General features: G+C 36.7%; 1 protein-coding gene across 3 annotated transcripts in view; it reads right to left on the bottom strand.

Moving 5' to 3' along the window:
• Nucleotides 1-27,032, bottom strand: part of LOC121385611 (protein TANC1-like) — a 175,190-nt gene that overhangs the window by 117,230 nt on the left and 30,928 nt on the right. For all 3 annotated transcript variants that reach the window (XM_041516357.1, XM_041516356.1, XM_041516355.1), the window contains exons 2-3: nt 6,002-6,172; nt 2,825-3,013 (exon numbers count right to left, since the gene is read on the bottom strand). In XM_041516357.1, the coding sequence (XP_041372291.1) occupies nt 2,825-3,013; nt 6,002-6,172 (360 nt within the window). The remainder of the gene's footprint in view (nt 1-2,824; nt 3,014-6,001; nt 6,173-27,032) is intronic.

A 27,032-nucleotide genomic window follows, 5' to 3' on the forward strand; every position in this document is an offset into this window, starting at 1 on the left:
TTAATCAGTGGCTATTAGGAAAGGAAAGGAATGTTTGTTTAATGACACCCCAGCACATTGTTTAATCAGTGGCTATTAGGAAAGGAAAGGAATGTTTGTTTAATGACACCCCAGCACATTGTTTAATCAGTGGCTATTAGGAAAGAAAGGAATGTTTAATGACACCCCAGCACATTGTTTAATCAGTGGCTATTAGGAAAGAAAGGAATGTTTAATGACACCCCAACACATTGTTTAATCAGTGGCTATTAGGAAAGAAAGGAATGTTTAATGACACCCCAGCACATTGTTTAATCAGTGGCTATTACGAAAGAAAGGAATGTTTAATGACACCCCAGCACATTGTTTAATCAGTGGCTATTAGGAAAGGAAAGGAATGTTTGTTTAATGACACCCCAGCACATTGTTTAATCAGTGGCTATTAGGAAAGAAAGGAATGTTTAATGACACCCCAGCACATTGTTTAATCAGTGGCTATTAGGAAAGAAAGGAATGTTTGTTTAATGACACCCCAGCACATTGTTTAATCAGTGGCTATTAGGAAAGAAGGGAATGTTTAATGACACCCCAGCACATTATTTAATTTGTGGCAGTTGTGTGTCTGACATATGGTAATTGTGACACTTATCTTGGAGTGCTAGAGAAGAAAGGAAAGGAATGTTTGTTTAATGACACCCCGGCACATTGTTCAGTCAGCAGTTATTAGGTTTCTAACGTATGGTACTTTGTCTAGTGTGTGAAAGAAGAAAGGAAAGGAATGTTTGTTTAATGACACCCCAGCACATTGTTCAATCAGCAGTTATTAGGTGTCTAATGTATGGTAATTTGTCTAGTATGTGAAAGAAGAAAGGAAAGGAATGTTTGTTTAATGACACCCCAGCACATTGTTCAATCAGCAGTTATTAGGTGTCTAACGTATGGTACTTTGTCTAGTGTGTGAAAGAAGAAAGGAAAGGAATGTTTGTTTAATGACACCCCAGCACATTGTTCAATCAGCAGTTATTAGGTGTCTAACGTATGGTACTTTGTCTAGTATGTGAAAGAAGAAAGGAAAGGAATGTTTGTTTAATGACACCCCAGCACATTGTTCAATCAGCAGTTATTAGGTGTCTAACGTATGGTACTTTGTCTAGTGTGTGAAAGAAGAAAGGAAAGGAATGTTTGTTTAATGACACCCCAGCACATTGTTCAATCAGCAGTTATTAGGTGTCTAACGTATGGTACTTTGTCTAGTATGTGAAAGAAGAAAGGAAAGGAATGTTTGTTTAATGACACCCAGCACATTGTTCAATCAGCAGTTATTAGGTGTCTAACGTATGGTACTTTGTCTAGTGTGTGAAAGAAGAAAGGAAAGGAATGTTTGTTTAATGACACCCCAGCACATTGTTCAATCAGCAGTTATTAGGTGTCTAACGTATGGTACTTTGTCTAGTATGTGAAAGAAGAAAGGAAAGGAATGTTTGTTTAATGACACCCCAGCACATTGTTCAATCAGCAGTTATTAGGTGTCTAGCGTATGGTACTTTGTCTAGTGTGTGAAAGAAGAAAGGAAAGGAATGTTTGTTTTTGAACACCCCAGCACATTGTTCAATCAGCAGTTATTAGGTGTCTAACATATGGTACTTTGTCTAGTATGTGAAAGAAGAAAGGAAAGGAATGTTTGTTTTCGAACACCCCAGCACATTATTTAAACAGTGAGTGTTATGAATAGAATGTTTAAAAACACAGCAGAACTTTGTCAAACAGTGTGACACCTATGATTTAGGACTTGTACATAAGTTATTTTACACTCCAGCACATGGTTTGTAGTCTTTAATAGGGGTTTCATGTAATAACTGCAACATAAAACATTTCAACCTGCTACTGTTTAGTCAGTACTGTATACTGTAATTTGCAGGGGAGAATGTCAAAAAGCTAAAAATATACATAAGAAGAAGTACTCAGAAAAAAACTAATATCTCATTCAAATGCATGCAAATATTCCTAACAGACTGAACATAAACAACAAAATTAGCTGTTTAACTATGGAAATACATTTAACAGACTGAGTCACCTTTAAATCGTTTATCACTGCATTTTTCAATATTATTTTTATCTTGTAGAATTTTTTTATTACCTATACCATACATCAGTATAGATGTAACATATTTATATATTTTATTTTATTTTGTTATTAAACAATGAGCTACGAAATTTGTTAAAACCCCTCATTTTCAACAGAAAAGACTATTGATCAGACGAAACTAAAACAAATTATGATGACGGTATAGTCACCCATCAATAGAATATCTCTATCGTTCTGTATATATTTGATTATATACTGCAGAGTACACTCAGACCACAGGCATATTTTATTATTATGGTTTGTAAATGTGACATTTATTAATGAAATTAAAAAAATAATACAATAAATAGAATGAAATCTTCCACTTTTGTAAAATAATATTTACCAAAATCAGTTAATGGTACTACGAGATGTAGTGGATCTGGTGTACAACTGGGGTGGGTATGATTGGGGTGGGTATGATTGGGGTGGGTATGATTGGGGTGGGTATGATTGGGGTGGGAAGTTAAAGAACAAACAGGGTGGGGGTTGTAGGGTAGAACAGGGGTGGGGTAGGTGATGGTGGGTTAAAACAGGGGTGTGGTGGATGTGGTTGGAGTACAACAGGGGTGGGGAAGATGTTTTTGGGGTACAACAGGGGTGAGGTAGGGAAGGTTGGGGTACAACATCTGTTACATGGGTGGGGTGCATGTTGTTGGGGTAGCACAGAGGTGGTGTGGGCATGTCTAACTCTTGAATTAGAAAATGGCAAAAACTCACTTGAATGACTGGTGCCCATTTGTGGTGTGGTTCTGCCGGAAGTTTCCGGTACCATGGCAGCATCATGCCTGGTGTGCATCAGACTGGTGAAGTGACCATTGGTCATGAGCTTGGCGCGGTGTGGAGAGTAGCTGGACATGTCGTGAGCTGACCGGCTGTGCTCACCATTACGATACAGAGCACCGTACTCTGAAATTAACACAGAATAAAGGAATGAAAGACATAAAGAATGAATGAAACAAATAAAGATATAAATATAAATGTGTGTTTTACAAGTGTGTAATACATGTGTCAGGGCTTCTAGATTATGGTAGCCTCACTCCCACGGCTAGTGATATTCAGTGTTGGGCTAGTAAATAACTACTGTAACTAGCCTGTGTAATATGTGAGTAATACTTGTGTAATATGTGTGTAATACATGTGTAATGTGTGTGTAATACGTGTGTAATCTGTGTGTAATGCGTGTGTAATATGTGTGTAATACATGTGTAATACGTGTGTAATGTGTGTGTAATGTGTGTGTAATACGTGTGTAATGTGTGTGTAATATGTGTGTAATATGTGTGTAATGTGTGTGTAATACGTGTGTAATGTGTGTGTAATGTGTGTGTAATATGTGTGTAATACGTGTGTAATACGTGTGTAATACGTGTGTAATGTGTGTGTAATGTGTGTGTAATACGTGTGTAATGTGTGTGTAATGTGTGTGTAATATGTGTGTAATCTGTGTGTAATGTGTGTGTAATACGTGTGTAATACGTGTGTAATGTGTGTGTAATACGTGTGTAATGTGTGTGTAATGTGTGTAATGTGTGTGTAATGTGTGTGTAATACGTGTGTAATGTGTGTGTAATACGTGTGTAATGTGTGTGTAATGTGTGTGTAATGTGTGTGTAATATGTGTGTAATGTGTGTGTAATGTGTGTGTAATACGTGTGTAATGTGTGTGTAATACGTGTGTAATGTGTGTGTAATGTGTGTGTAATACGTGTGTAATGTGTGTGTAATGTGTGTGTAATACGTGTGTAATGTGTGTGTAATGTGTGTGTAATGTGTGTGTAATATGTGTGTAATGTGTGTGTAATACGTGTGTAATGTGTGTGTAATATGTGTGTAATCTGTGTGTAATGTGTGTGTAATACGTGTGTAATTTGTGTGTAATGTGTGTGTAACGCGTGTGTAATGCGTGTGTAATATGTGTGTAATGCATGTGTGTAATACGTGTGTAATAGGTGTGTAATCTGTGTGTAATGTGTGTGTAATACGTGTGTAATGTGTGTGTAATACATGTGTAATATGTGTGTAATGCGTGTGTAACACGTGTGTAATAGGTGTGTAATGCATGTGTGTAATACGTGTGTAATATGTGTGTAATGCATGTGTAATACATGTGTAATATGTGTGTAATGCATGTGTGTAATACGTGTGTAATGTGTGTGTAATCTGTGTGTAATGTGTGTGTAATACGTGTGTAATGTGTGTGTAATACGTGTGTAATGTGTGTGTAATCTGTGTGTAATGTGTGTGTAATACGTGTGTAATGTGTGTGTAATATGTGTGTAATGTGTGTGTAATATGTGTGTAATGCATGTGTAATACATGTGTAATATGTGTGTAATGCATGTGTGTAATGTGTGTGTAATATGTGTGTAATATGTGTGTAATCTGTGTGTAATACGTGTGTAATGTGTGTGTAATACGTGTGTAATACGTGTGTAATGTGTGTGTAATGTGTGTGTAATACGTGTGTAATGTGTGTGTAATACGTATGTAATGTGTGTGTAATATGTGTGTAATCTGTGTGTAATGTGTGTGTAATACGTGTGTAATGTGTGTGTAATGTGTGTGTAATACGTGTGTAATTTGTGTGTAATACGTGTGTAATGTGTGTGTAATGTGTGTGTAATATGTGTGTAATGTGTGTGTAATTTGTGTGTAATGTGTGTGTAATGTGTGTGTAATGTGTGTGTAATATGTGTGTAATGTGTGTGTAATGTGTGTGTAATGTGTGTGTAATGTGTGTGTAATACGTGTGTAATACGTGTGTAATGTGTGTGTAATGTGTGTGTAATCTGTGTGTAACGCGTGTGTAATGTGTGTGTAATACGTGTGTAATGTGTGTGTAATGTGTGTGTAATCTGTGTGTAACGCGTGTGTAAAATGTGTGTAATATGTGTGTAATCTGTGTGTAACGTGTGTGTAATGCGTGTGTAATATGTGTGTAATGCATGTGTGTAATGTGTGTGTAATGTGTGTGTAATATGTGTGTAATGCATGTGTGTAACGCGTGTGTAATGCATGTGTAATATGTGTGTAATGCATGTGTGTAATACGTGTGTAATAGGTGTGTAATCTGTGTGTAATGTGTGTATAATACGTGTGTAATGCATGTGTAATACATGTGTAATATGTGTGTAATGCGTGTGTAATACGTGTGTAATAGGTGTGTAATGCATGTGTGTAATACGTGTGTAATATGTGTGTAATGCATGTGTAATACATGTGTAATATGTGTGTAATGCATGTGTGTAATACGTGTGTAATAGGTGTGTAATCTGTGTGTAATGTGTGTGTAATGCGTGTGTAATGCATGTGTAATACATGTGTAATATGTGTGTAATGCGTGTGTAATACGTGTGTAATGCGTGTGTAATACATGTGTGTAATACGTGTGTAATGTGTGTGTAATGTGTGTGTAATATGTGTGTAATGTGTGTATAATACATGTGTGTAATACGTGTGTAATATATGTGTTATATACGTGTGTAATACGTGTGTAATACATGTGTAATGTGTGTGTAATACATGTGTAATATGTGTGTGTAATACGTGTGTAATGTGTGTGTAATGTGTGTGTAATGTGTGTGTAATATGTGTGTAATGTGTGTATAATACATGTGTGTAATACGTGTGTAATATGTGTGTTATATACATGTGTAATACGTGTGTAATACATGTGTAATGTGTGTGTAATACATGTGTAATATGTGTGTGTAATATGTGTGTAATACATGTGTAATGCGTGTATAATACATGTGTGTAATATGTGTGTATTACATGTGTGTAATATGTGTGTAATGCATGTGTAATACATGTGTGTAATACGTGTGTAATGCGTGTATAATACATGTGTGTAATATGTGTGTAATAAGTGTGTAAAGCGTGTGTAATACGTACGTGTGGCGTGACAGATGGGACAGATCTCGCTGTTGAACATGCACGTGTAGCATCGCTCATGACCGCACGTGTCAATGAGTCGGCGTTTCTTGCCTGCGTCAAACGGGAGATGACACGCCGGACACACGTCCATTCCTGACTCATCAAACTGCATGGGTCTCACATCATAGTCTGAAAAATAGCAACAGATACAGGATAAATCTCATACGGTTTATATATTCACAGTTTGAACAGGTCTCACATCATGGTATGGAAAATAGCAATAGATACAGGATAAATCTCACAAGTTTTGTAACAAGTCTCACATCATAGTCTGAAAAATAGCAACAGATACAGGATAAATCTCACAAGTTTTATAACAGGTCTCAAATCATAGTCTGAAAAAAATGAACAATTTCAATTGTGTACATTCTATTATGAAATAACGAGAGGTCAAATATGACCACTGAAAAATATCTATGAACAATTTCATGAACAAAAAATGTTTATAAATAAACATACAAAACAAACTCCTATACAATAAAATGTCATTCATAAAGTTTATTAGTATTAGTAATAAATATTTTGTAAATAATGGTCTCACACCATGTAGTCAGAAAAATACAAACAAACATCTTGTGTCAGAATGAAACAGCATGCAATACAAATAAACAAAGGTCTCACACCATAGTCTGAAAAATACAAACAAAAGTCTTGTATCAGAATGAAACAGCATGCAATACAAATAAACAAAAGTCTTGCACCATAGTCTGAAAAATACAAAAAAGTCTTGTATCAGAATGAAACAGCATGCAATGCAAATAAACAAAAGTCTCGCACCATAGTCTGAAAAATACAAACAAAAGTCTTGTATCAGAATGAAACAGCATGCAATACAAATAAACAAAAGTATTGCACCATAGTCTGAAAAATACAAACAAAAGTCTTGTATCAGAATGAAACAGCATGCAATACAAATAAACAAAAGTCTTGCACCATAGTCTGAAAAATACAAACAAAAGTCTTGTATCAGAATGAAACAGCATGCAATACAAATAAACAAAAGTCTTGTATCAGAATGAAACAGCATGCAATACAAATAAACAAAAGTCTTGTATCAGAATGAAACAGCATGCAATACAAATAAACAAAAGTCTTGTATCAGAATGAAACAGCATGCAATACAAATAAACAAAAGTCTTGTATCAGAATGAAACAGCATGCAATACAAATAAACAAAAGTCTTGTATCAGAATGAAACAGCATGCAATACAAATAAACATCAAATGTCAAATAAACAAAAGTCTTGTATCAGAATGAAACAGCATGCAATACAAATAAACAAAAGTCTTGTATCAGAATGAAACAGCATGCAATACAAATAAACAAAAGTCTTGTATCAGAATGAAACAGCATGCAATACAAATAAACAAAATGTATCAATGAAACAGCACAAATAAACAAAAGTCTTGTATCAGAATGAAACAGCATGCAATACAAATAAACAAAAGTCTTGTATCAGAATGAAACAGCATGCAATACAAATAAACAAAAGTCTTGTATCAGAATGAAACAGCATGCAATACAAATAAACAAAAGTCTTGTATCAGAATGAAACAGCATGCAATACAAATAAACAAAAGTCTTGTATCAGAATGAAACAGCATGCAATACAAATAAACAAAAGTCTTGTATCAGAATGAAACAGCATGCAATACAAATAAACAAAGATCTCACATCAGGAAGGAAGGAAGAAAATGGTTTATTTAACGATTCACTCAACACATTTTATTTACAGTTATATGGTGTCGGACATATGGTTAAGGACCACATAGATATTGAGGGAGGAAACCTGCTGTTGCCACTTCATGGACTACTCTTTTGGATTAGCAGCAAGGGATGTTTTATATGCACCATCACACAGACAGGGTAGTACATACCACAACCTTTGATATACCAGTCGTGGTGCACTGGCTGGAATTAGAAATAGCCCAGTCTCATATCAGAGTCTGAAGAATATCATTGGGAAAAAATATTAACATGTAAAGATCTGAAGAAAAAAACCCCTGAACAATCTCATTAATAAATAAAATATTAACATGTAAAGATCTGAAGAAAAAAACCCTGAACAATCTCATTAATAAATAAAATATTAACATGTAAAGATCTGAAGAAAAAACCCTGAACAATCTCATTAATAAATAAAATATTAATATGTAAAGATCTGAAGAAAAAAACCCTGAACAATCTCATTAATAAATAAAATATTAACATGTAAAGATCTGAAGAAAAAAACCCTGAACAATCTCATTAATAAATAAAATATTAACATGTAAAGATCTGAAGAAAAAACCCCTGAACAATCTCATTAATAAATAAAATATTAACATGTAAAGATCTGAAGAAAAAAACCCTGAACAATCTCATTAAGGTTGCATGTCATCATCTGAAAATACCAACAATCTTATATACAAAGAAAAGTATCAAACTAATTATCTGATTTGCAAAGGTGTGAACAGGTGTGTATGCTCCCACCTCCACCCAAATTCAATTAGGAGATAACCATATGGAGTTTTTAGATTTGTGGGTGTTATTGTCTACTTGATACAGGATGAGGTCAAAAATGAAACATTTGCAGTCATCAAATAGACAATAACACCTGCAAATCAAAAAAGTCAATATGGTTATGTTCATTGTAAACAAATCGTTTTACTACGGAACTAACTGTATATTTGGTATTTCTTGAAAAAAATTCCTGACTACAATCTAACTGTAGACCCTTGAATCGTCAACTTTGCTGTTCCAATTGCCAATGACGTCACTTTCTAATGACGTCATCAGCTTTCCGGGTGTTATTTTTATTTGATCCCGGAAAAAGAATGTAATTAACCAACAGAACACACTCGCCATCAGTTTACACTACTTGTTACATAATTAGTAACTAGTATATTACTATGATCTTTATAGATTGTTTCAACTTCGTACTAATATTACTCCACTGACAACTTACATAACAGAAATCACACAATCTCAACAAGACAAAATCTTATTACCCTGAATTGAGCCCATAACCTCTTGAACCCCAAGTGAGCACTTGAGACTTGAGTTTTACGACTCCCATCCACTCACACATGATGTAAAACCAGCAGGTTCCTGGGGACATCAAGTACTGGCTGCCGGCTGTGACAAGGTGTGTTTATAGATGATAAAAATAAACCATATTACAGGCTGTGACAACGTGTGTGTGTGTGTAGATGATAAATATAAACTGTATTACACCGTGTTTATACAGGCTGTGACAAGGTGTGTGTGTAGATGATAAATATAAACTGTATTACACTGTGTTTATACAGGCTGTGACACGGTGTGTGTGTAGATGATAAATATAAACCATATTACAGTGTTTATACAGGCTGTGACAAGGTGTGTGTAGATGATAAATATAAGCTGTATTACGCCGTGTTTATACAGGCTGTGACAAGGTGTGTGTAGATGATAAATATAAGCTGTATTACGCCGTGTTTATACAGGCTGTGACAAGGTGTGTGTAGATGATAAATATAAACTGTATTACACTGTGTTTATACAGGCTGTGACAAGGTGTGCGTGTAGATGATAAAAATAAACCGTATTACACTGTGTTTATACAGGCTGTGACAAGGTATGTGTGTAGATGATAAATATAAGCTGTATTACGCCGTGTTTATACAGGCTGTGACAAGGTGTGTGTGTAGATGATAAATATAAGCTGTATTATGTTGTGTTTATACAGACTGTGACAAGGTGTGTGTAGATGATAAATATAAGCTGTATTACGCCGTGTTTATACAGGCTGTGACAAGGTGTGTGTAGATGATAAATATAAGTTGTATTACACAGTGTTTATACAGGCTGTGACAAGGTGTGTGTAGATGATAAATATAAGCTGTATTACCCCGTGTTTATACAGGCTGTGACAAGGTGTGTGTAGATGATAAATATAAGCTGTATTACGTCGTGTTTATACAGGCTGTGACAAGGTGTGTGTAGATGATAAATATAAACTGTATTACACAGTGTTTATACAGGCTGTGACAAGGTGTGTGTAGATGATAAATATAAACCGTATTACGCCGTGTTTATACAGGCTGTGACAAGGTGTGTGTAGATGATAAATATAAACCGTATTACGCCGTGTTTATACAGGCTGTGACAAGGTGTGTGTAGATGATAAATATAAGCTGTATTATGTCGTGTTTATACAGACTGTGACAAGGTGTGTGTAGATGATAAATATAAGCTGTATTATGTCGTGTTTATACAGACTGTGACAAGGTGTGTGTAGATGATAAATATAAGCTGTATTATGTCGTGTTTATACAGACTGTGACAAGGTGTGTGTAGATGATAAATATAAGCTGTATTACGCCGTGTTTATACAGGCTGTGACAAGGTGTGTGTAGATGATAAATATAAGCTGTATTATGTCGTGTTTATACAGACTGTGACAAGGTGTGTGTAGATGATAAATATAAGCTGTATTACGCCATGTTTATACAGGCTGTGTTGTCACACTCACAGCAGAAGAATGAACAGTGAGACATAGAGTTGAAGTAATACACTCACAGACTGTCGCGCTCTCATAACCTACATTGCAGAACATTTTAGCTTCATTTTCCTACTTTTCGTCATTGATCTTTGATTATAATCAGTTTGCACCAATTGATCATCTAGATAGAGAATAATACATGAGTTGCCCTTAGATACCATTTATCATACAAATTGTTTTCTAAATTTTAAACAATGAGTTGTAAGATAAATGGCATAACATGGACATGAATGTTGTATTCTATTTCTTACAAAAAACAGGCTTTAACCCAATTTAAATTTCATTTCCAACTAAAACTTATTGACAGCCCTTTCAGTTGTAGACAACTTATGCATCATAGACAAATCAATGTCAGGTAACTTATAGGTCACAGTGTAAAAAATTTCGATCATGGACTTTTTTCATTGGAGGATATAGCACTGGCGACCTGGTCATCACCTAAGAGTAGCAAGTTGTAACTCTTTAAATTGTTATCACACATATATGTGTTATTAGTATGTGTTATGTAAAATAACAAAAAATGTTTTTACCAATGGGTGGGTAAGAAATTATATAAAGTGAAGAGTTATTGATCCTATTGTTGTGTTCACAGAGAAACACTCTACAAATCATTAACTTTAACTTTAAAGGGATATACCCTACTTTTTAAACACTAACGCATATTTTTGACTATTATAAGCATTTTTGATAACTTAAATCACACTTTACTAAGATTTTATTTTTTAGATTATATCAATTTCTGTACATTCAAAGTGTTTTTGGTCATCCTGGTGTTTTTAATATCACAAAATGCATTTCTCATATTTATAAAAACACATGTGCATTTGAGAAGTAACAGTTATGGAGTCGAGTTTTAGTCTATTTTTAGAGAGTATTTCACCATTTTAAAGTCACAGACTCATGTTTCACTCAATTGTAACTTTATCCAAATGTGTTACAGGTTTATAAATTAACTAAACTTAGTGTTAATTTTCACGGGTTGAAACTAGGGTCCGTCCCTTTAATAACTAGTCAGTGTGTGTTTTCATCATGTACACATGAACAACAAATTCAAAGCCCAGCCTATTTTCATCATGTACACATGAACAACAAATTCAAAGCCCAGCCTATTTTCATCATGTACACATGAACAACAAATTCAAAGCCCAGCCTATTTTCATCATGTACACATGAACAACAAATTCAAAGCCCAGCCTATTTTCATCATGTACACATGAACAACAAATTCAAAGCCCAGCCTATTTTCATCATGTACACATGAACAACAAATTCAAAGCCCAGCCTATTTTCATCATGTACACATGAACAACAAATTCAAAGCCCAGCCTATTTTTATCATGTACACATGAACAACAAATTCAAAGCCCATCCTATTTTCATCATGTACACATGAACAACAAATTCAAAGCCCAGCCTATTTTCATCATGTACACATGAACAACAAATTCAAAGCCCAGCCTATTTTCATCAATCCAAACTATAGGAACAATTGGCAACTGAGCTAAATTGGGTGCAGGCCTTTTACAAAGATGAACATACTGAAAATATATAATATATACTCTCACTGGCATTTCTAATTACAAAGATGAACATACTGAAAATATATAATATATACTCTCACTGGCATTTCTAATTACAAAGATGAACATACTGAAAATATATAATATATACTCTCACTGGCATTTCTACTTACAAAGATGAACATACTGAAAATATATAATATATACTCTCACTGGCATTTCTAATTACAAAGATGAACATACTGAAAATATTATAAGTTGTAGAAGCATCATGAGGGGTATATGGCTTTTTATGTACCCTCTGTGGGTAAAAGAACACACAGAGGGTACATAAAAAGCCATATACCCCGAGAGATGCTTCTACAACGAATTTATCTTGCTGACATGTTAAACCATATAGCAAAATAATCAAAATAACGCCAGACAATAATTGTTAACAATTTATTAACGGAGCCGTACCATGCGGACGCGAGCGAAACCACTTGCCAGTGACGAAAAATAGTTCCATCGATAAACGAGTTTTTAACTTCAAATGTTTTAATACGAAATTGTCTGAAACAGATATTAATAAAAAATTTTTAAAAAAAACCAAAAAACTGTTGCTAATCGCGCTTTAATACAATGACACCACGACCGTAATTAGGTGGACGAGTTCAACATTGCAGCTTTTAAAAGTATTGAAATAGTGTATTTTATAGTAAAAATAAAAATAATTATGTATACTTGATTGATTATCAATGTTATTTATAATCTAATTATTGCTTTAGCATTAACTGGGGCAGCTGGAAACTGTTGGAAATTACAGACGGGGTATAAGAGAATTTGGCTCCGCCCACAGGGGGATAAGGGATTTGTCCAACGGCAAACAACCAATGAGATTAAAGAATTTTACATGAAGGCGAGATAAATAATATATACTCTCACTAGCAATTGTAATGATTGAGGTGGTGGAACATAGCCCAGTGGTAAAGTGCTCGCCTAATGCACGGTCAGTCTAAGATTGATCTGCAGCGGTAGGCCCATTGGGCTATTTCTCATTTCAGCCAGTGCACCACGACTGGTTTAACAAGGGGCATGGTATGTACTATCCTGAATGGAGGATGCATATAAAAGATCTCTTGCTGCTAATAAAAAAGAGCAGCCCATTGAGTGAGAGTAGCCCAGTGGTAAAGCACTCGTCTGATGCATGGTTGGTCTAAGATCGATCCCCATTAGTGACACCCATCAGGCTAGTTCTTGTTCCAGTCAGAGCAACACGACTGCTATATCAAAGGCTGTGGTATGTGCTATCCTGTCTGTGGGATGGTGCATATAAAAGATTCCTTGCTACTAATGGATAAATGTTTCCTCTCTACGAGTATATATGTGATAATTACCACATGTTTGACATCCAATAGCTGATGGTTAATAAATCAATATGGTGTTGTTAAACAAGACAAACTTTAACCATATAACTCAAGTAAAAATGTGTTGAGTGCGTTGTTAAATAAAACATTGCTTTCTTTTCTAATTATTCAGGCTGACCTGTTTGTACATAATTTACACATTAAACCAAATAAGGAAGTTGACCTACATCATTAACAAATTGACAATGCGACACGAATCGATACCATTAAGTCGACTTTTTTTATACCACTGATTTGACGTGTGACAAATAGAACGGAAATCTATTAACTTAATCCACTTGCTTCCATTGTCCGATGTGACTGAAATCTCGTAGAATGAATTGAACAAATCAAAGCAAAGCTAAACAGCTCTTGAGATGTCAGTTTTGATTAGGTGTGCAAGTTCATAATTACAAAAACTGATTAATTAAATTTGTACTTTCAACAGTTTAAGTGCTAAAGACAGTTCTCTAGGTCAGAACTAAATGATGTTGTTGAGATCGTCACTGTAAAGAAATGAAAAGAAAAAGACAATGTTTATTTTGTTTTACAACACCACTAGAGCACATTGATTTATTAATCATCGGCTATTGGATGTCAAACATATGGTAATTCTGACATATATAGTTGTAAAGAGGAAACCCGCTAAATTTTTCCATTAGTAGCAATTAAGTTATCTTTTACTATCCCACAGACAGGATTGCACATACATACCAGTCGTGGTGCACTGGCTGGAACGAGAAATAGCCCAATAGGCCCACCTTAATAGTATACACTAGCTGTATTTCAAGTGACTACATACAATACTGAATAGCCTTGCTTCCAACTAGCTGTATTTCAAGTTACTACATACAATATTGAATAGCCTTGCTTCAAACTAGCTGTATTTCAAGTTACTACATACACTATTGAATAGCCTTGCTTCAAAGTAGCTGTATTTCAAGTTACTACATACAATATTGAATAGCCTTGCTTCAAACCAGCTGTATTTCAAGTTACTACATACACTATTGAATAGCCTTGCTTCAAACCAGCTGTATTTCAAGTTACTGCATACACTATTGAATAGCCTTGCTTCAAACCAGCTGTATTTCAAGTTACTGCATACACTATTGAATAGCCTTGCTTCAAACCAGCTGTATTTCAAGTTACTGCATACACTATTGAATAGCCTTGCTTCAAACTAGCTGTATTCAAGTTACTGCATACACTATTGAATAGCCTTGCTTCAAACTAGCTGTATTTCAAGTTACTGCATACACTATTGAATAGCCTTGCTTCAAACTAGCTGTATTTCAAGTTACTACATACACTATTGAATAGCCTTGCTTCAAACTAGCTGTATTTCAAGTTACTGCATACAATATTGAATAGCCTTGCTTCAAACTAGCTTTATTTCAAGTTACTGCATACAATACTGAATAGCCTTGCTTCAAACTAGCTGTATTTCAAGTTACTACATACACTATTGAATAGCCTTGCTTCAAACTAGCTGTATTTCAAGTTACTGCATACACTATTGAATAGCCTTGCTTCAAACTAGCTGTATTTCAAGTTACTGCATACACTATTGAATAGCCTTGCTTCAAACTAGCTGTATTTCAAGTTACTACATACAATACTGAATAGCCTTTCTTCAAACTAGCTGTATTTCAAGTTACTGCATACACTATTGAATAGCCTTGCTTCAAACCAGCTGTATTTCAAGTTACTACATATATACAATACTGAATAGCCTTGCTTCAAACGAGCTGTATGTCAAGTTACTACATACAATACTGAATAGCCTTGCTTCAAACTAGCTGTATTCCAAGTTACTACATACAATATTGAATAGCCTTGCTTCAAACTAGCTGTATTTCAAGTTACTACATACAATATTGAATAGCCTTGCTTCAAACTAGCTGTATTCAAGTTACTACATACAATATTTAGCTTCAAACTAGCTGTATTTCAAGTTACTACATACAATATTGAATAGCCTTGCTTCAAACTAGCTTTATTTCAAGTTACTGCATACACTATTGAATAGCCTTGCTTCAAACTAGCTGTATTTCAAGTTACTACATACACTATTGAATAGCCTTGCTTCAAACTAGCTGTATTTCAAGTTACTGCATACACTATTGAATAGCCTTGCTTCAAACTAGCTGTATTTCAAGTTACTACATATATACAATACTGAATAGCCTTGCTTCAAACGAGCTGTATTTCAAGTTACTGCATACAGTACTGAATAGCCTTGCTTCAAACTAGCTGTATTTCAAGTTACTACATACAATATTGTATAGCCTTGCTTCAAACTAGCTGTATTTCAAGTTACTACATACAATACTGAATAGCCTTGCTTTAAACTAGCTGTATTTCAAGTTACTGCATACAGTACTGAATAGCCTTGCTTCAAACTAGCTGTATTTCAAGTTACTACATACAATACTGAATAGCCTTGCTTTAAACTAGCTGTATTTCAAGTTACTGCATACATTACTGAATAGCCTTGCTTCAAACTAGCTGTATTTCAAGTTACTGCATACACTATTGAATAGCCTTGCTTCAAACTAGCTGTATTTCAAGTTACTACATACAATACTGAATAGCCTTGCTTTAAACTAGCTGTATTTCAAGTTACTGCATACAGTACTGAATAGCCTTGCTTCAAACTAGCTGTATTTCAAGTTACTGCATACAGTACTGAATAGCCTTGCTTCAAACTAGCTGTATTTTAAGTCATTACAAAATATATCTCAGCCCTATACCTTACTAAGAGCATTTGTATTACATGTTATTACAAAATATTAAAAACCTAACTATTACAATCTAACTATTACAACCTAACTATTACAAACTACCTGTATTTAACAGCCTCACTTTAAAGTGCCTGTGTTTTGAGTAAAACGTATTACAAAGTATGTTACCTTGTTAAGAGCACCTGTATTTGTACCTGACACTTCGTCCCGGACATCTATTATCCATAATGACACAGCTCACCTGTCCGCTCATCCTTACAATCAGTGACGAGTGGAAACTAGGTCAAGTACAGGTAGACACACACATCAAACAACACTGTCAAACCACAGACCGACATAATCCATGGATTATTCACGTCTTAGCTCGAGTGACAGGTCAACGCTTTATGTCGCATATCTACCTGTATCTACCTGTATATACTCATTATACAGATGAGTGTTGGGCAGAGGTCAACACCTTACAGTGCAGTATACATGTCAACACCTTATACTGCATTATTCATGTCAACACCTTATACTGCATTATACATGTCAACACCTTATACTGTGGTATATGTCAACACTGTATACTCCATTATACATGTCAACACCTTATACTGCAGTATACATGTCAATACCTTATACTGCATTATACATGTCAACACCTAATACTCCATTATAAATGTAAACACCTTACACTGCAGTAAACATGTCAACACCTTATACTGCAGTAAACATGTCAACACATTATACTGCAGTAAACATGTCAAGACTTTATACTGCAGCATACATGTCAACACATTATACTGCAGTAAACATGTCAATATCTTACACTGCAGTAAACATGTCAACACCTTATACTGCATTATACATGTCAAGACTTTATACTGCAGCATACATGTCAACACCTTATACTGCATTATACATGTCAAGACTTTATACTGCAGCATACATGTCAACACATTATACTGCCGTAAACATGTCAACACATTATACTGCAGTAAACATGCAACACATTATACTGCAGTAAACATGTCAACACATTATACTGCAGAATACATGTCAACACATTATACTCCATTATACATGTCAACACCTTATCGTGCAGTATACATGTCAACACCTTATACTGCAATATACATGTTAATACATTATATTAAACTATACTCAACACCTTATACTGCACTATACATGTCAACACTTTATACTGTATGTAATACATGTACACATCATATCATATTAAATACAATGTACTTATCATATCATGAAACCCCCCACAAATAACTTGTAATACCCATGAGAGAACGATATGATATGTACTTAGTAATAATAGTAATCATTGTAATAATTTGTTTTAAATGCCTGCCTCCAACAAACTCCCACAAACCCAACAATAAATAAAAACCTCTGTGAAATAAAATTAATCTAGTCATTAAAATTATTTGTTAATATCAATTAAATTTTCTTTAAAATATTTTTCACACCCTTCAAAACTGTGCTATGCTGAGCTGTGTGAATCATAAAGATAAACAGAGCTATTTGTCTAGAAAGCATTATCACTGATTACATTCATTTCCAATCAGGTTATTTCATGCTGGGAAAGTCCGGAACAAACATGGACTTAGAAACATGAAAATACAAATATGTGATAGTGAAAAAAAGAGACAATCTTGGCAACAAAACCAGCATTCATATCAATAATGTTGATGAGACTAAGTTCCCAGGATCCATCAAGGCAGTATTGTGTGAAATGTTTTTATTTTGTCCTGGCTTGACATATTCAAATTTGATGGATTTGGTTGGACAGATTGAGCAGTGCTTCTTCTGTGTATGTGAGAAAGTTAGCAGCCATAAAAATAGTAAAGCTATTTTCCATAGAGAGAGAGGAGGGGAGAGAGAGAAAAAAAGAGAGGGGGGGAGGGAGGGGCAGAAAGAGGAGGACAAAGAGAGAGAAAAGAGAGAGAGAAGAGAGAGGAAAGAGACAGAGACAGAAGAGAGCCAGAGAGAGGGGGGGAGCGAGGAGAGAGACAGAGAGGGGCAACACAGCAGAGAGAGAGAGGAAAGGGATGAGAGAGAAGGAGAACAAGGGATAGGGAGTATAGAGAAAGAGAGAGAGAAAGAGGAGAGAGAGGAGCAAAAGACGGGGAGCGAGAGAGAGGAGAGAGAGAGAGAGAGAAGAGAGAGAGAGAGAAGAGAGGAGAGAGAAGAGAGAGGGAGAGAGGAGAGAGAGAGAGAGCAGAGGACAGAGGAGAGCTAGGAGAGAGAGAAGAGAGAGAGACGGAACCGAGAGAGAGGGGCAAGGAGGGAGAGGAAGAAAGAGAGAGAGAGGGGGAGAGGCGAAAGAGCTAGACGAGAAGAGAGAGAAGAGAGAGAGAGAGGAAAGATAAAGAGAGAGACAGAAAGATACCAGGGGAAGAGAGGGAGACAAACACACACGATAAGAGAGAGAGAGATAGAGAGAGGAAAGAGAGAGGGACAGACAGAGACAGAACGACAGACAGACGACAGAAAGTACAGACAGACAGATTCAGACAGAGACAGAGACAGAGACAGAGAGAGACAGAGAAAGGGGGAAACCATGAAGGTCACGATGAAAAGGAAAGGTTCAGGCAAAAACAGGATGGGAAGGTTTATCTGGTACATCCAATGTGAAGAGTCACCCCAATTAAAAAAATGATATACCCCCTCCCCTACTAAAAGGAAGGAAACCACATGCAGTCTCTTAGACAAATGAGTAGTAAAAAAGGCTTCTAACAGCAGGGGAAAAAAAGAGTGATAGGTAAAAAGGGCAAACCCACGGGGGGGGGGGGGGGGGGGGGGGGGGGGAAAGGGGGAAGGGGGGAAAAAAATTAGATAGAAACACAATGGTTGGTCTAGGAATGGTGTTAACAACACTTCAATAAGGCTACATCATAACTATGCACCCACTCTCTTTGCATTTCAGAGAAAGGAATGTTTATGTTACTGGACAAAAGCAATTTCTATTAGGAGGAAATGAACACCTTCTCTGTTGCATTTCAGAAAACAGGAATATGTATTTTACTCACAACCCAAGCACGATTGGTTTAGCTGAGCAAGAATTTAAGGGGCCTCAGGGAAAGATTAGCTTTGCTAACTGTGTTACCTCAACTTACATATAGAATTATATGATTATTAGGCAATTATATTACTATTACTAAAGGATTATTATTATTAAATACTATTACTCTTACTATAAATTACTATTATTACTATTATTATTACTATTACTATTACTATTACTATTACTATTACTATTATTATTATTATTACTATTATTATTATTATTACAATTATTATTATTACTATTATTATCAGGTAACTATGAAAACTCAATGGACCAATTTCCTGATTGGTTTTTTCCCCATCTAACCCAGTGTTCCACGACTGGTATATAAAAGGACATGGTTTGTACTGTCCTGTCTGTGTATATAAAAGATCCCTTATTTTTAATGGAAACATATAGCAGGTCTCCTTTAAGAGTAAAAAAATTACCAAATGTTTGACATCCAATAGCCGATGATTAATAAATCAATGTGCTGCAGTGGTGTCGTTAAACAAAACAAACTTTAACATACCATGACCTTTAATATACCATGACCTTTAACATACCATGACCTTTAATACACCATGACCTTTAATATACCAGTCATAGTTTCAATAGCAATCATTAAACATTTTGTCATCTTAATAACTTTTACAATATAGGAGAATAAAACTAACTAAATAAAAAAGTAAAAAACTAGAAAGACTGGGATTCCGGACGTTAACAATTTCCGTCCATCAGAACATCGAGTTAATGGTCAGCGAGTACCAGTCTATAACATTACACAAACGACGGAGTAATGGACCGCAGGTGATCGGTCTAACATGGTTACTATGGGGCTCTAACACAAATTGTTTCCTCAATCAGTCGAGCAATTGTATGTCCCCTCCACGGTGAACAGAAATAATTTCTGTAAACGTGATGTTGCATTCCGTGGCCTAATGCATCTTGTCATTCGTGGTAAATTGAATCATCAATAGAAGACCGAGGAAAATGCTATCATTTAGAGATAATAGTCTGTCTACGGTGGAAGCCATTAGCTGTAAATCTATGTCTCAAATCTCCACATCTATATATGTAGGTGTCAGTATTGTTATACGATGTACTGGTCCAGTGGATAGACCATTCACCTGAGAAGTTTTATTTTGTTCATGATAACACTAGAGCACATTGATTTATTAATCAGCAGCTGACATCAGCAAAAAGTGATAAAACGTCGACTAGCCATTAATCAATTTAAATATCGATATGCATTTCTTTCTTTTAACATGATCATGATTTTTTAATAGGAAATCACTCCTGGGTTCCATCCCTGAAATTCAGGGGTTGGGTGTGGGTTGCAGCGTGCCTGAACCTGTTGAGGGTAGGGCACAACATACATACATGCATTCAGACCACCACAGTGGGCCCTAGTTGTGAGGAAACCGGTCTACTTTTCTATCATTCAGACCACCACAGTGGACCCTAGCTGTGAGGAAACCGGTTTAGTTTTTTAACATTCAGACCACCACAGTGGGCCCTAGCTGTGAGGAAACCGGTTTAGTTTTTTAACATTCAGACCACCACAGTGGGCCCTAGCTGTCAGCAAACCGGTCTGCTTGAAACTCATTGCCACTGTTAAACATGTCTGATTGCCTCCACACTGGCCAAATATAGATATAGAAGATAAAATGTCACTTAAATCATTTCTCTGTCCTGCAGGCTGTGCAGCTTGGTGGGTATTTCAAAGTACAGCTTTCTAAGCATGAAACAATACCTTATGGCTTGGTGGAACTGCATGGATTCATGCTCCACCAAACTCCCAGTCTATTATATTAAAGTTAAAGTTGGTTTTGTTTAACGACACCATTGATTTATTTGTTAAACATTGCTATTGGATGTCACATATTTGGGAGGGGGGGGGTGGGGGAGGGGGGGGGGGGGGGGGGGGGGGGGGGGGGGAGGGTTTCTGAGGAAACTCAAATGTTTCCCAAAAGGCTTAGAATACCTTTTTTTAAAGTTTGTTTTGTTTTATGATACCACTAGAGCACATTAATTTATTAATCATCAGCTATTGGATGTCAAACATTTGGTAATTTTTACATATAGTCTTAGAGAGAAAACCTGATAAATGTTTCTGTTAGTAACAAGTGATCTTTTATATGCACCATAGGCACAATATGCACCATATGCACAATATGCACCATATGCACAATATGCACCATATGCACCATATGCACAGCAGAGGATAGCACATACCATGGACTTTGTCGTGGTGCACTGGCTGGAATGATAAATAACCCAATGGGCCCACCGATGGGGATCGATACCATTCGAGTGCTCTACCATTGGGCTACATCTCACCTCTGGCTTGAAATATGTTACTAAGATTTAGCTTGAAGAATGTCCACACAGTGAGTATTTGAAGCTGTAATGAACTGAAGACTTTTAGCATCAGCTGCTGCTTGACATTAAAAACTCTTCTACCATATACATGTTGTTTTTTTAACATGAGTATGAAGACAGAAATGGAACACCAGGCACCATACTTCTGTACAAAACATAGTTAGCATGAAAATATTTATATGAATTCTCTCTAAGGAATCAATCTCAAATGCTCCTCTATAGACGGGGAAAATTACAATAACTATTAAAATGAAGAAAAGAGCAAAATCAATTTGATTGGCTAACAGTGAATAAAAACCAGTCTGTGTCAAGCTGACCAGTAGACTGGTATGTTAGACATGTCTAATGTACTCTGGGACAACATCGATTATCTCCTAACAGCAGTTACGTATAGGAAATTAGTTAAAGACAGTTTGAGAATAGACCTGGGGCTAAAATCAATTAAACAATCAAATGGCTTTATTATATGTAATGTTACACCTATTTGATTGGATTTTGAAGAAAAAAAAAAACACCAGAGAAATGGATTACCGTATATTTTCGCCTATAAGTCGAATTTTTTTCACCCAAAAATTATTTTATAACTTGGGGGGTCGACTTATAAGAGGGTAACAAAATTTCACCCAAAAATATTACCATTTTGGGGATTATTTTACAAGTTTTATTGTTGAAGTATGCCCTGTATTTATACTCAAATATGTTAATTTGACACATTTATTTTTTTATAACCTATTTTTTTTGGCCATTATAACGGTTTTCGTTATTTGAAAAGGCGTGCGATCTCACTCACATGCCAAGACAACAGTCCACTTAGTTAAAATAACAGTCATCACTAATAGCAAAAATTTAAACAATACTAACTACCTGTTGCCTGAGTTTATTTTGAAATCTGGTCACTGGCATTAATGGTTGTTCAAACAATGTTTTGTCGGTGATTAACTTCAGGAATATTACTGAGCTTTCCCTTAAAATAGACTGATCTCTGCAGTTCACTAGAGCAATAGGGACACACATCATTTGGTACAAAAACCAGTGTACTTTCCAGAGTTATCCTCCTTACATGTATTAATATGGCGGAAAAACATCTGATTAACCTATGATACTTTCAGTTTTATGGTAGTGATCTGTTGTCAGTGTTGATAAATAAAGTTGTTGTCTTTGCACAAAACCATGCTGTACAGTGCCATACAGTAACAGTCAAACAGCTTTCACTCTCTACTAAGGGAATATTTCGTTTTGATGCTATGTAGTTTGATTGGAATATTATTGCAATGTACAAAACGTGAAAAACAAAGTTTGTAAAATAATTTTCTTTTGTTCAGATATTGTACATTATTGTTCTCATGTGATGAAAATAAGAAATACTTCAATATTTATACCTTGTTTTTCATGGGTCGACTTATAAACGGGTCAATAAAAAAATAAGTTTTCAGGGCTTGAAATTAGGGACTCGACTTATAGCCGAGATCGACTTACAGGCGAAGATATACGGTAAGTAAAAATGGATTAAGTATTTGTGTTAGAAACTTTAACACTAGAAGTATTTACATGTAAGATGTTTTGTACACGCAAGCATTTTAAAACACAAGAGACATGTAGCTTAGATTTAGAGAAGAAGTCACTAAAATAAAATAAAATGAAACAAAAGGCAAGAGAGAGAGAGAGAGAGAGAGAGAGAGAGAGAGAGAGAGAGAGAGAGAGAGACACACACACAGAGAGACACGGAGAGAGAGAGAGAGAGAGAGAGAGACTGACAGATAGACAGACAGAGAGAGAGACAGAGATAAACAGACAGACAGTAATTGTGAAGTAATAAATATGAATGAATGAATAAATGAATAAGTGAATAAATAAATAAATGTATGAATAAATGAAAGAAAAGAAAGAAAGAAGTGTTTTATTTAACGACGCACTCAACACATTTTATTTACGGTTATATGGCGTCAGACATATGGTTCAAGACCACACAGATTTTGAGAGGAAACCCGCTGTCGCCACTACATGGGCTACTCTTCCGATTGTCAGCAAGGGATCTTTTATTTGCGCTTCCCACAGGCAGGATAGCACAAACCATGGCCTTTGTTGAACCAGTTATGGATCACTGGTCGGTGCAAGTGGTTTACACCTACCTATTGAGCCTTGCGGAGCACTCACTCAGGGTTTGGAGTCGGTATCTGGATTAAAAATCCCATGCCTCGACTGGGATCCGAACCCAGTACCTACCAGCCTGTAGACCGATGGCCTGCCACGACGCCACCGAGGCCGGTGAATAAATGAATGAATGAATGAATGAGTGAGTGAGTGAATGGAATGAAATAAATGAGTGAGTGAGTGAATGAGATACCTGAACTGAAAGAATGAATGAATGAATGAATGAATGAATGAATGAATGAAAACTGAAAGCAATGTAATACACAGCAGCAACATATGGTTTTCTTTTCTAAGTACAGGCCTCGGTGGCGTCGTGGTTTTCTTTTCTAAGTACAGGCCTCGGTGGCGTCGTGGTTTTCTTTTCTAAGTACCGGCCTCGTTGGCATCATGGTTTTCTTTTCTAAGTACCGGCCACTGAGGCTGTTGTGGTTTTCTTTTCTAAGTGTCTTTCAGCCAAAATGTCATAATTAAGTTTGACAGCTAATATCAACAACATCCACACCAACTCCCAGTTTATACCGAATCTACAGGATCAGGTACAGAGATCAGTTTCAACAGATTCCTTCCTTTAATCTCGGCCAGCCATAAGGCCCATGGTTGAGGTTGTACTAAACCAAATAAAATCCCATAGGTGACAACGTTAATGTATGTGGTTGAAAACACTATATGTAATATATCAACCAAACTGTGACCCATAAATAGAACTACAACCCCAACCTCAAAGTATTAATTGAAGAAAATGGTATCTTTTACAGCTCATTTTAAATATAACTGGATGTTTTTACAACACCCTAATTTCGCACAAAACTGTAGTACTTAGTTTTACAGGTACATGTACCCCATTCATGTTTAATAAATTTTCATCAAACCTTTTACAATGGAATGTCACCCCCTATTTTCTGGCAGGTAGAATAAATGTGAGGTGCCCCACATGTTACTGTTGTACTGCCTGAGTGTGTTGATTCACTGCTTACAACAGAATTCTTAGTACATGTTAACATTATCAGCAATAAGGATTGATCTGGTACACAGGAACTTGAAAGTTCTTCTCACTATAGGAGATTACTGCTATCAGTTTGAACACACTGACTAATTTAATCTCATTACACTAATGCCCAACATGTGCTGTGAACAGCTGAGAGAGTTGAGGTCATTGCCAGGGACAACCACACAGAGTGCAGCCTAGGGTTCTTAGTGGCAGTCAAGTGAAAACTATAATGCATTACATTCCTCTCTGTCCAATAAAAACAAAAGAGGGAGATCAAATTCCTGGAGGTCCCCAAAGGAAGAAATGTCTGGATTAGTGAACTACAAGTATAAGAACTCTGGGAGTTAATTAACACACTGACGAGCTACTCTCGATTCACTAATGTCAAAACCTATATTAGCTCTGCCATTTACTTTTTGACTGACCGTTCAAAATTGCGCCAAATTTCCTCAATCAAAATTGCACACCTTTTGTCTTTGGCATATAACTGCGCCATTCAAAATTCCATAGCACCACCACCACACACACACACACACACACACACACACACACACACACACACACACACCTGCTACCGACCTAGTCAGGCTGCTGGTGCTCCCTTGCACCTGCCAGTGCAGGCGGTCCCTCCTCTCCCACCCCCACCTTTCCTGTCATGGACGGAGGAGCCAGCTGAGGCCGGCTCTTGTGCCCACGACAGGCATGCGCTACAACAGCTTGTTCTGAATGTGCACGTAAAACCCTATGACCTGACCTGACCTGACCTCATTAACACACTGGCCTTGGTGGAGTCGTGGTTAAGACATCGGACATAAGGCTGGTATAGGTGCAGAGTTCACAGCCTGGTACTGGCCTCGGTGGAGTCGTGGTTAAGACATCGGACATAAGGCTGGTATAGGTACAGGGTTCACAGCCTGGTACCGGCCTCGGTGGAGTCGTGGTTAAGACATAGGAAATAAGTCTGGTAGGTAGAGGGTTCAAAGCCTGGTACTGGCCTCCGTGGAGTCGTGGTTAAGACATAGGACATAAGGCTGGTATAGGTACAGAGTTCAAAGCCTGGTACTGGCCTCGGTGGAGTCGTGGTTAAGACATAGGACATAAGGCTGGTATAGGTACAGGGTTCAAAGCCTGGTACTGGCCTCGGTGGAGTCGTGGTTAAGACATAGGACATAAGGCTGGTATAGGTACAGAGTTCAAAGCCTGGTACTGGCCTCGGTGGAGTCGTGGTTAAGACATAGGACATAAGGCTGGTATAGGTACAGAGTTCAAAGCCTGGTACTGGCCTCGGTGGAGTCGTGGTTAAGACATCGGACATAAGGCTCGTATAGGTACAGGGTTCACAGCCTGGTACTGGCCTCGGTGGAGTCGTGGTTAAGACATAGGACATAAGTCTGGTAGGTACAGAGTTCAAAGCCTGGTACTGGCCTCCGTGGAGTCGTGGTTAAGACATAGGACATAAGGCTGGTATAGGTACAGGGTTCACAGCCTGGTACCGGCCTCGGTGGAGTCGTGGTTAAGACATAGGACATAAGTCTGGTAGGTACAGAGTTCAAAGCCTGGTACCTGCTTCCACCCAGAGCCAGTTTTAACTGCACCCACTTTTCACTGATCAGTAACAAATAATTCACTCTCCTGGACAGACAGGCCAGATAGCTAAGGTTTGTGCCCAGGACAGCGTGCTTGAACCTTAATTGGATATAAGCATGGAAATAACTACAAATTAATGAATGTTAATTAACTGAGTGTGCACAAGGGACATTTTTGTAAATGAAAGGAAAGCAAAAGAACAGAAAACAAACATGGCAGAGAAGGGAAGATAAGGGAAAGGGAGGGAAGGGCGGGGGAATAAGGAAAAAGTTCATAGAGCCATTTAGAACAGCAACCACAACACTTCAAAGACTTCTGATGCCTTCCATTCAATTACATTTATTCAGTCATGGAATCCCAAGGTGCACGCCTCTGTCTCTGTCTCTGTTTGTCTCTCTCTCTCTCTCTGTTTTTCTCCCTCCCTGTCTCAAGACCTCCCCCATCCCTCCCTCCCTCTCTCTCCCCATCCCATATCTCTCCCTATTTCTCTGCCTCTCTTTCTGTCTCTCTTCCTCTATATTTTTTCTGCCTCTCTTTCCCTCTCTCTCAACCAAGAGTTAACTAACCACAGGTTATCCATGGTTTAAAATGTGCTCCTGAAGATGTCAGTAAACACACATTCCTTTCATCCCCTGCTGTAACAGTTGCTCTTGACCTG

This window comes from Gigantopelta aegis, chromosome 11 (genome assembly GCF_016097555.1).
Source record: "Gigantopelta aegis isolate Gae_Host chromosome 11, Gae_host_genome, whole genome shotgun sequence".
Lineage (NCBI taxonomy): Eukaryota > Metazoa > Mollusca > Gastropoda > Neomphalida > Peltospiridae > Gigantopelta > Gigantopelta aegis.